General features: G+C 42.6%; 1 protein-coding gene across 1 annotated transcript; it reads right to left on the bottom strand.

Annotated features, from left to right (window-relative positions):
* Positions 1-1603: 1603 nt before the first annotated feature.
* Positions 1604-7522, bottom strand: Il36g (interleukin 36 gamma). Its single transcript, XM_027422724.2, has 4 exons — positions 7510-7522; positions 6892-6999; positions 5899-6038; positions 1604-2751 (listed from the first exon to the last, which is right to left on the bottom strand). The coding sequence occupies exons 1-4, from the start codon at positions 7520-7522 to the stop codon at positions 2542-2544; spliced, it is 471 nt and encodes a 156-aa protein (XP_027278525.1). The 3' UTR covers positions 1604-2541.
* Positions 7523-11713: the final 4191 nt, after the last annotated feature.

The following is an 11713-nucleotide window of genomic DNA, read 5'->3' as shown; positions in this document are numbered from 1 at the left end:
GTTTGAGAAATGCAATGAAATAAGTACATTTCAATCCTTGTGTCATTATATAATCATATTGGATGGCCAGAGGTACTGAGTTTCGGTGAGTCATCTGCGGATACCTTGCAAGATAAGGCCAGCCTCAAGGATGGGAGTGAGGTTGTCCTAGTTTGCCATATGTTATGTAACAGTTTCTTCTAAGATTGAAACATTCTATCCTCCAGGCAAGCTCCTTAAGCCGGAAAGTAAACAACTACGAATAGCTTTAGAACTCCCTGAAACTGATGAGATTCACTAGGCTCCTCTCTGTCTGAGTCAACAGTATAAGCTGAGAGTTCTCCTCAGAGGAGCTAAACTGCAAACAAGACTGAGACCACCTGCCTGAAGGAGCAGAAACCAGCGAGCTGGCTGGAAGAGGTTTAGACCAACTGAGTCACCTGGAAAGGACGCTCTTCAACCTGTTCAGTGTGCTCCAGGTTCGCAGCTTGTGTGAACTGTCCCTCATACTGGCGTGGGTTTTGGTGATGCATCCGCCTTTGAGTCATTTCTGCTCCTGTAAGTAACCTTTTCCCCACACTCGTGTAAGTAACCCCAATAAAATTCATTGATTTACCAAGTTGAACTTGGGTGGTACTTGTAATTTGTCTGTCATGGAATCCTTCTCTGGGGTGAGTAGACACATATGTCGTGTCTCCCCAGGAAAAGATTTGTAGCATACACTGTGCCATCATGAAATGACTAAGGTAACACCATCTTATTCCAACATTATTTTGTGCCTGCTTGGTCACTTCTCAGCCTTCCACTCTCAATAGCCTCATTCACCTTGGCAATACTTCTGGGACAGTCCATGACCTTAACCATGGCCCAAACATACTGTGCAGTGTCTGGAAGATACTGCTGAGCCTTGGAAAGAAAGCAGATGTTACTAGGCAACTCCCAATCCCCCACTAATGTAGCACCTCCCTCTTAACACTGACTTAATTATGGTTTTATTTTTTAAAACTCTGTCCCCTTGAGTTTGGAAACCAAGAGACTCTCTGGTTTGAGAACCAGAGATGTGAGTCCACTCTTGGTCTGGCCATTAATAAAGAACTCAAAACTTTTAATTGGCTTAATCAGCATGATTGTCATTGACTGTCTCACGTGGATCATTTCAGTCTTGCTCAGGGTCATTTCTATTAATTTCTTACACTGTGTTTCATAATGACTCAACTCCAGCAGACAGAAATTTAAAGTCCTCAAATCAAGGGTGTCGTTATTTCCAGTTATAGTAGCCAATGTCAGCACCGTCCTCTGCATATTTTGTTCACTCCACGTGCCTTTCTGCCCTCCTTCATAAAATAAAAGGGCAGGAGGAAATGATGCCATTTAAAGATTTATCTTTGGACTGAGGAGATGGATCAGTGGCTGAGAGCATGTAGAGTTCTTGCAGAGGACCTGAGTTAGGTTCACAGTATTTGTGTCAGGGAGCTCATGACCTCCCGTAATGCCCAGCTCCAGGGAATTCAATGGCCTCATCTGGCTTCCACAAGTATCACACACACACACACACACACACACACACACACACACACACACACTTAAAAATAATAAAATAAATTACCCAAGTCCTAAAAGCAAGCAAAAAGGTCATTCTGGGCTACTGTGTTTCAGGCTTTCCTAGTCTCACTGTGGGTAGGTACCACTCTGCATGACTCAGCACCTACTCCCATATGTGTCTGGGTGCATGGAAATGAGCTACAGGAGGAAAAAGAACTGAAAAAGAGGAAGTGCCTTGGAGAGACAGGACTATGGTGAGATACTAGTGCTTTAAACTACAGATGTTCGTTATAATGGAAAGAATATTAAAACATTTATGGAAGTCTAAAATAAAATAAAAGCTAATGTTTTATTGGTGTGCACTCTGACTAATACACATTGTTCTCAGTGTTCATCTCTACTGGGATGATTCAGGAAAAGGTTGCTCAAGCTGAGTTAATTGATCTAGCTATTCTAGATCAAGTCACCAGAAAGCATCCTTACTCTTGAAGGAGAAGTCACTGTACTCCAACATAGTTTGCACAGCTCTAGTCACTCTTAAAACTGTTCATTTAAACTGTTAAAACCTAAGTCCTTTCCTGGTGTATCCAACTCCATACAACAGTCAGCTGCTAAAGCATCAACACAATTTGCTATTGCGGTGAATGTTATCGTGAAGCCTCTGCTATCCAAATGCAATGATTTGATACTACAAGTGTATAAAACCTGGTATGAGTTAAGCCAATGGCTGTGAAACAAAGATGTCACCACTCACAGGGCGTGCCAGGTTTTACACACTGTGGCACAGCATCCTGTTTCTCAGGCATGATGCCACGTGGCCTGGACCATTACAGCCTTAGAGGACAGCCTTATACCACTCCCATCCCACCTACTTTGGAGCACACATTTTGCTTTATTGCCCATTCATCTATGAAAAGAGATAATGTTGGTGTTGCTCACCTCTCAGTATGAAAACCCCACAGATCAAACAAAAATTTTAAGACAAAGACTTCTAACCAACCCTCTACCAATATGCTGAGTTCAAGGCCCTATTTGTAAATTGAAGTTAATGTTATAGTATTTCCCCTGTTCCGACGTGAGGAAGATGGGCTGGCCATTCTTGGAGGAGGCGATGAAGCTGCCAGGGAAAGCCACCGACTCAAAGGTAGACGTTCTACCAGTCTGGGTGTGGTAAAACAGGAAGGGCCTCTTGGGCTCAGGGTGGTTGTACAAATCCAAAATATTCTCCTCCTACATGTGAGAGAGAATACTTGTGAGCAAAAATAGATGCTGCTTCTGATAGGCAAAGCTATTTTTATACAACCAATAAGTATTCCCAATTTCAAGGAAGCCTCTCTTACAACAGGACAAGAAAAGGACATTTCTGGGGTTACAAATTAAGCTCAGTGGTAGAGCATGGCTAGCAAGTGCAAGGCCATGGGTTCAGTCTCTACTAACAACACGCCCCAAAAAATAAAAGGAAAAGAAAGAAAAGAAGTAGAAAATCCAGGAAAAGGAAGGCAAGGGAAAGAAAGGAAAGGCAGGCAGGAGGCAGGCATCAAATCTCCCTGCCTATCTCAATCTCTGTCTTGGCTTTTTCCTTCACTAGTAAGCACCCTCTGCACTTAGCATTTCTATTCACTAACCACAACTACTTATCAGACTTTCTCACTACTGTCCCGACATTAGCTCAGCCTAGATTTGCTGACGTTTCAAACAATAAATATCTGCCCTCTTATTTTGAGCTCCCACACCTCTGTCATCATCTACATCCTCAGTTTCCAACTCCCTGAGGAAGCTGAGGTGCCTGGATGAGGATGTCTCCAAACTACTCACTGCCAGGCACATCTCACCCCTACCTGTGTCTCCCTACCCGAGAAGGACTAGACAGTGGCTTGTCTCCACTCGCTTATCCACGGACATTCTTCTAGCCATCCTTCCCGCTCACTCATCCGGCGCTCATTTGTGCTTTATTTGTTTTCATTTTGAAAAACATAGGCGTAGCGGGGCGTTGGTGGCACACACCTTTAATCCCAGCGCTTGGGAGGTAGAGGCAGGCAGATCTCTGTGAGTTCGAGGCCAGCCTGGCCTCCAGAGCGAGTGCCAGGATAGGCTCCAAAGCTACACAGAGAAACCCTGTCTCAAAAAACCAAAAAACAAACAAACAAACAAAAAACATAGGCATGTCACTAAATGACAGACACATTCTATGAAAGTAGTCATTGGTGATTTTACTTTTGTGTCAACACTGCAAATGTGGTTACACAGTCCAAAGCAGTGACAATGTCACTGGATGACATGGTCTTAGGAGACCACTGTATATGAAGTCCATTGTTGGCCAAAACATTGTCATGTGTCACATAACTGTATTTTAATGATCCCACACCTCTGTCAGTTCTTGCTTTACAGAAAACCCTTTTCAAAAGCTGCCTATGTTTGCTGTCTGATTTATCTCTTTAAACTCACTCCATGTAAGCAAGATTTTACCTCCAACACTCTCTCATTAAGATCCCCTAAAATCCATATATTACCAATGACCAATTTCTGAAGCCAAAAGTCCAAAAGAAGAGTGATTTAGCAAAGACAGGACAGAGAGTAGAATGTAGTCACATTTACTCTGTCGAAAACCTTGTTGATAACACTTAAACTCTTTTTAGAATCTCCCCGCCCATGGCACTGCCACCCCTGAGCCATCAGCTCACACCTGCTCTCCATAAAGCCTCCTGAGGCCTTCCACACTTGTCCCCTGAAATTTCTGATCAACCTGGAGTCATAGTGATCTCAGATTTCTCCTTTCACCTGGATGGGGTGGCTAAGCCCTGGCAGAGGTCTGGTTTTGGTCCATTGCTACACACCTGCTTTCACGGGCCCGGTGACTCATCCTCACTGCTGACTCACATCCTGCCTCCTGAACTCTCCTAGAATTCCATCTGCACAATGATACCTACTGCACAATTTACAACCAAGCCTGACTCCACTCCTGTTTCTGCTACTCCCAGGCTCTGCCCTGATCTGATTTTTTTTTTTTTTTTTTTTTGCTGAACTTGTTTTGGTTTGCTTTGTTTTCTCTAAAACATGTAATGCTTTTTGGCATATCACAAATTTACTATTGTATTTATCATTTGCATGACTCTCCTCCTTCTAGGATCCAGGCTATACAAGCCCGGAGCTCTTTGCCATTCTGTTCAAAGATATCCCATGTACTCATATGGGGCAATTAAGTTCCTGCACATTTTGCTGAGTTAAATTGGGTCGAGTTGAATTAACCTAAATAAAGCGAAGTTCATGGATTCATGAAGCAAGAATATATCTCTCTATATACATATGTAGATATGTATATATATGTATATATATGAAATTATATTTATGTATATACATTTCTATGTGTGTATATAACATATACAGCCACATTGAGAGCTTAGGAATTGGAATAGCAAAGATGAACCTTTGAGAAGAGGTTAAGGAAGGGTCATTTAGCAGGTAAGACAAGAACATAATTATAACCTGACTGAGAAATTCTCTCAGAATCCAAGGTTGATGTAGAAATACATAAACAGTGGAAGGACAGAAAGCACGGCGATTACATAAGACAGTATAAAATACCAAGGTGAGGTCTCTGACTGGTGACTAGGAATTCTAAAATGGGAAATACAAGAGAATTAGGGAGAGGACAAAGCCACAATGACTGAGGACATCTTAAAAACTTAAGAAAGACCAAAATCCTCAGGTAAAGAAGGGCAAGATAAATTAATGTCTATTTTTTATGTTACTCCAGGGGAGAACGAGTTTGTTTGGCTTATAATACCAAGCTAGTGTCTATCACTTCTGGTAAGTCAAGGCAGGGCCTTGAGGCACCTAGTCACATCACATCCAAGATCATGCCTACTTGCTCGTTTGTTCTTGGCAAGGTATCTCCATTCATCTCCAGTTCAGGACCCTCCCTGCTTGGGGAATGTACTGTCCACAGTGGGCTTGGTCTTCCCACATCAATTGACTTAGTTAAGGTAATCTGCTGCAAGACATGCCCGTATTTTAAAAGGCTAAAAATAAACATGCTTAGGAAAATAGAATTCTTTATTAATTCTAAAACTTGATCTACTGCCAAATAAACCACGGGCTTTTCTTAAAGACCAGAAAGGAAACCAAGAGGGGGGAGTGGCAATGAGGTGTGGGAAGGACAAAGGAGCTGTGTGACATGAAGTAGAAAGGAGCCTGGTGGAGAGTCAGATGTGAGGGGAAAGGAAGGAGCTGGAGTGTTGAGAATCTACTAAAATGTGCTTTTCTGAAAAAAAAAATGTCACATGCAATCTAATTCTCTATGTGCTAACTTAAAAATGAAAAGAATAAGAAAAGAAACATAGGCTTTTTATCTTCATGTTACCTTTCAGGATCACTGACCTTGAGCTGCAAAGTGGGCTGTCCATCAACTTCCTCACAGAGCATGCACTTGTCTGGATTCTGGATTCCCATGTAAATGGGAATCCCTTTGTCCTGCTCAAGAGACTCTGGATACTTGCATGGAAGGACAGCGATGGTGACTATAATGATAGGAAGACAACAATTTCTTTCTGAGCCCAGAAGACAGACTGCTCTAATTGTTCTGGTGTAGCAGAGCAACATTTGCCAAGAGAGGCCAGAAGACACTTGAACCCCTGCTACCCAGACTAACCAAGTAGCTATCTGCCCACTCATCCATCCATTCTGACAGACAAGCAGGGTCCTAGCTATTGGGGCACAGAGTTAAGCAGATTTGATAGGATTTAGATTTTCACACCTATGCTTAAACACCTGGAAGTCAAAGCTCCTACCGTAAGCCATTTCTCTGATCGTTGGGGAGCTGTGACCATTAGCAAAGTTTGCCTAATGGGATGCTGAAATTTACCTCTTTGTGTTATTCACTCATTTAACCCTTTTAGGATGCCTTGACGTCATATAAGCACACATCTTCCCCTTCCATAGGACAGATCCGCTGCTTCGGATCAATGAGCTCAAGTCCCTTAAGCCTAGGAAGGCTCGTCTACCCCTGAGACTGCTTCACCCTAGTCTGGGACAAACCTTTCCCTGACTTCTCTTCCTAGGCAGGTGTAAAATTCTGCCTCTTTCAGGTGGCCCCCATGGAAAGTTAAGCTTGATTTTGACACATAACTAAACATATTTTGGAGGTACAAAGTATTGATTTAATAAATCTGTGCCATACAACAATGAGGAAACCAGAGGAGTCAGGATATCATTTACCTCACATATTTAACATTTATTTGTGGCCAAACACTCAAGAAGCTCTCTTCTAACTACTGTTAACTGTGGCCGTCCTGCAGCACAACAGGTATGATACGTTCTTTAACAAAAGTCTGTGTAGTGTGAGGAGCAAAGCAGTGACAGATAACCACTAACCTGGGGTTATATTGCTACTCCGTGGAACTGTCACAAGGCTTTGACCACGAAGGATCCACACCTGCTGGTCCAAGTCAGAAATCTCCCCAGACTGAGGGGTATTTCTTGCTGTTTGAATGAAAACAAATGACAGACATGAAGATTAAGTGTCAGAATAGGAGAAAGATGACCTAGAGCCAGATGACCTTTCTTTAATGAAGGTTTGTTATATCCAGGAGTTCACATCTTCAAACTGGCAGCCTTCTTGTAACACATCAATCCAGACTTTCTTTGCAGCAAGTCAGTGGTAAGTAAGCAAAGGCTGCCAAGGGTGACTACTGTTCTAAGAGGACAAACTGTCAAGGCAAAGTGACAAGCAGTTCCACAGTTCCTATGTGTTGAGACCCAGCTGTTTTTGTTTGTGCATGCTCTGTGCTTGGCCTGATGCTGGGAACCAGCTAGAGCAGTAGATAAGTAGTGGTCTCCATACTCCAGAAAAATGAAGGCTAGTGGCATATGGGAATATTGCTGTGTCCCAAGAGCCATGCCTAAGGGGTAGGTATTCAAATCTTGGGTGTCCAGAGGACATAGCTAAAGATATAAATGGCTCAGTTCTCCAGTGTCCCATCCTAATATTACCTCCAATTTCCATAGTAGGCTTGTCCTGGTACCTGAGGGAGGAGACATCAGGAAGAAAGATAAAACTCATTTCCAAGTCATTTCCAAGATTTTCCAAGATTCAGGACAGAGCAGAAATGCATAACCAGTCAGAAGAGTTAAGCTATCTCCTGGGACCATACCTCAAGGCACAGGAGACAGAAGAGCAGGCAGAATTTTCCTCTATATAGAAATTTCAATAAGATTACCCCCCTACTTGTTTCAAGGCCATAACTAACATTCAGCCTTAAATATTCCCCCAGCATCCAATTCCTTGTACATCCTTTTCCAGAGGCCCTTCCCCTCCACTGTCATCTCTTTCTGCCTAAGGCAAGGCAGGTCTTCATGTTGGGCAGTTTGGCTAGAATCCCAGCAATTCATAAGTGAAAGACAGAGGTTCACACACAGGGCAGGGCCCAGAGTTATGGCAACATGGCTTTTGCTATTCACTGAACCCTAAAGTACAGAAAGCTCAGAGTCAGAGGGTTTTGTAGGAATGGGCTATACCTAGCCGGAAGAGTCTTTATAGAAAGTCAGGGAGACCAAATCACAGCAGGGGAAGCTCCCAGGTGTGGTGATGGGCTTTGACACAATCTGGGCTATTTATCTAGGTGGGTGCAGGAGGCTCCAGCCTCTTTTGTGGGGTGTGGCAAATGTACCATGTGGAAAATACTAGTTCCTCCTGCCAGAACTTTGCTCTTGGGAGGCACAGTGAAGAAATCTCAGAATCATCATGAGTCTGACTTGTCTGAGTTCCTCTAGAAATGTTAGGAGCCCAGCCCTACAGGTCAGCCACCAGGAAACAGAGTTCATGGCAAACCTTAGATTTCTCAAAACAAAGTGACTATGGGGTTTTCCCAGAGGTCAGCTGACCTGACCTGTGAGCTGGGGTTAGATGACAAATTCAAGGTATACAAATGATGGGATTGGAACCTGGAAACTGCACCTCCAAAATTCTGCTCCAGGATCCCAATAGTCTCCCTAGTCAAACTCTCTTACTTCCCACATGGATCTCTTTCTGGCCTTGGAAGAATTACTCTATGTTACCTTTGGAGAAAAGTAAAAATGAACTGAGAATCACTCGTATCCAAAATCAGGTTTGGTTCCTGTCATTTCTCAGTCAAAATTTCCTCTTCCTTGGGATGTTCATCACAAAACATTGAAAAGGTACCATCTGCCATCCAAATCCCATAGTGTTTTGTTTCAGTCAGAACCCTATCTGGAAAACAGAACCTGTTCTAGGATTTTAAATGGAGAGAACCAAAAACAAGAAAATGGGTTCACCTCTACAGAAAGGCTCAGGGAGGCTAAAGAATAAAAGGAACTATGGTATTGTAGATAGTAGCAATTGTGGTTATGAAAAAAAACACACACACACAGGAGCTCAAATGAAGGATCTTGGGACCTATAGACCTTCCCCAAGTTTGCCATGAACTCTGTTTCCTTGAGTCACTGGTTTAGACTTTAGTGTGGCTCTCAAAGGACAGAGAAATTAGAGGAAATGGGAGTGTGTTGATGTGTTTTCTGGTGCTATAAAAACATTTCAGGCTGGGGAGATGACGGGCAGAGAAAGAACAAAGCAGCAGTGAGAGTGAAAACATGTGAGAAAGGAAGCCAAATAGGAGGGAGGAGTTGATCTGACTTTCCTAACAACTTTTTCTCGGGCGAACTAATTGGGGTCCCTCAAGAACTAAGTTAATCTATGTTAAATTAACATAGCACTATGTTAATATAATAAAATATTATATTAACTATGTTAATCTCCTCTGAGGTTGGGACCTGCTATGACATAATCCCTTTTTTCTAGGCTCACCTCATATGGTCTAATTAGCTCTCAGTGATCACATTGGCGACTGGTCTTTTAACGAATGAATGCTTGTGGGCCATACTCAGACCATATCCAACCATAGCAAGAGTGATGTTGATAAAGAGAGCAGAGAACAGCTCTTGAAGAGATGCTCCCATGGAAGTTGTCCAGAATTCTTATCTCAAAATGAAATGGATAGATTCTGTGAGTATAAGGTCCCCTAGCTTCACTTGAGATGATTACCAATATCAATGCTAGCTGTTAGACCATGAACATGTTGCTTGAAAATGAGGCCACTTTAGGAGACGTGGCAGCCTGGGAGAGATCTATAGTCATATATCCCTGAAGCTCTGGTGCCAGTTCCACTATAGATACAAGTAGCAATGGCAATAGCAAGGGTCCTTCTCCCATCTCTGCTGCTGCAGGCAAGCACAGTTCTACTGTCCAGCCCAAGACAGACGTGCCTCAGGTTATGCTAGAATGTTAGATCACAGATCCTCTAGTTGCCAAGCTGTCCTCTTTCCCCTAAAACTCAAGCCACATACGCCACAGTTTCCCCTCCCATCTCTCTCCCTCCCTTCCTCTTTCCAGAGGACTGATCAGCAAAGTTTACTATGGCCTGGCAGTCTCCCTTCTCATTGTCCATTGCAACTGTGAGCAAACTCAAGTTAACCTTGAATTGTGACTTTATTTTTATCTAGTACCCTCCAGCCTGTGACTCCTGGCATGTTGGCTAGGTCAGGCTAGATCACATGGTGGAATCTTCCCTCCCACTCTTAGAAACCCAAAAGATGGAGAAATTCCCTTTGTGTTGTGGAATTGAAGGGTCTGTTTCTTCCTTCAGGGCCTCCTCATGGCTGCCTATGGCAATAGTGCTGTGTAGTACTAGGCATTCAAGGGACTGGAAGAGGACCCCCTTCAGGACCTACGTTGAACTGTCTTCTCAAATGAAGCTCTTTCTGGGACCTGAAGGTTTGCTTTCCCACTTTGAACCACGATGATGTAATTCCCCACCTGAAGAGTGGCTCCTCTCAGCTTTCTTTGTGTCAGCTGTCATAATGTCCTTTATCATTTCTAACAGCTAAAAAGCAGAGCAGAGTTTTTCTGCTAAAATAATCCAGTTGCCAATGCTTCCTATTAATGTTTTGGCATCATATAAAATAGTGACAATAATGGAGATTAAGTGTGATTTGAGCTGAATCCCAATTAAGTATGTGCAAGGTTAAAAGTCTTAGATATGGGAATAATTTCAAGATAACTATTAGTCCAGATCCCTATTTTCAGACTCTTAAGATGCTACTACCCGATCTCTCTCTCTCTCTCTCTCTCTCTCTCTCTCTCTCTCTCTCTCTCTTTCCATCTCTATCTATCTATTGTGGAGAGACAGGGAGTTAGGGAGGGTGGTAATTTAGTCCTACAGATTTATTCACTATGACCTCATTAGATGGAGGAAACTGGGTAGAGTGAGCGAACTTCAGTATCAGGAGAGTCTCTAGAACCACTTCCCAGGTATCCATTATATAATCTGTATTCATATACTCAGATTGACAATCAAAACTAAAACACCAGGGATCATGAAACAATAAAGACCATTCGACCCTTCCCCAATTTTTCTCAACAATACAGAAATGCTAGCATAGTACTAGATTAGAGTCTCAAAATCCAGAATTCTTCAATGACACACTCACCAGAGGACTAGATCCATGTTGCTTGTAACCTATCAAGACCGATCTACAAACATGGCTAGCATTCTGGTCAGGGATGCCACTGGGATGGAACTGGCACGTATCCCTGGTAGCGAGTCAGGGGTATACCATGTATCACAGAGACCACCATGGGGTCACTTATATGCTAATAGATTTGAGGAAGTGCTAAGGAAATTTCTGGGGTAGCCTCTGGGGCAGGTTCTAACCCTGTGGTCTAACATATGCTTCTACCACATTCTCCTGAAGCTGGTCTCCATGAAACCTACATCCTATGGCATGAGCCAAAATGCTATTTAACTTCATTCTTCCCTTGTATGAAAGCAAAGGTTAAATTTACAAAAGTAACTCCTAAACTAGTCAACAAAATATTAGAAATAAATAGAAGCATTAAAAGAATTCTTATAAAAGAATGGAACCATGTAGGACCACCATGAAGATGTTTCTCATAATTTGCAGCAGCTATGGATCATTGTGCAATTCTGTGCAAGTGGAAAGCTAAAGCAACAAAAAGCACTAATCTGAACAGAGAGAACACATGACACCAGTTAAAAATGGCCAAATGCCTAACATTTAAATTTCTGGATAAAGAGCCAATGGCAGAGAATTCTTAGTCATCGCTATATCCTACAAACTGCAAAAGAAAAGCTGAGACATTAAGTGCCATCAGAATATT

This window comes from Cricetulus griseus, chromosome 6 (assembly GCF_003668045.3).
Source record: "Cricetulus griseus strain 17A/GY chromosome 6, alternate assembly CriGri-PICRH-1.0, whole genome shotgun sequence".
NCBI lineage: Eukaryota > Metazoa > Chordata > Mammalia > Rodentia > Cricetidae > Cricetulus > Cricetulus griseus.
Note: the sequence above shows the minus strand (reverse complement) of the source record. Positions and strands in the feature narration are given on the sequence as shown.

Coding starts and splice junctions, on each gene's coding strand:
- Il36g (XM_027422724.2), bottom strand. Junction 6,039..6,891: donor GAGTAGCAATATAACCCCAG/GTTAGTGGTTAT, acceptor CTATCATTATAG/TCACCATCGCTGTCCTTCCA. Junction 2,752..5,898: donor AGCCCACTTTGCAGCTCAAG/GTCAGTGATCCT, acceptor TCTCACATGTAG/GAGGAGAATATTTTGGATTT.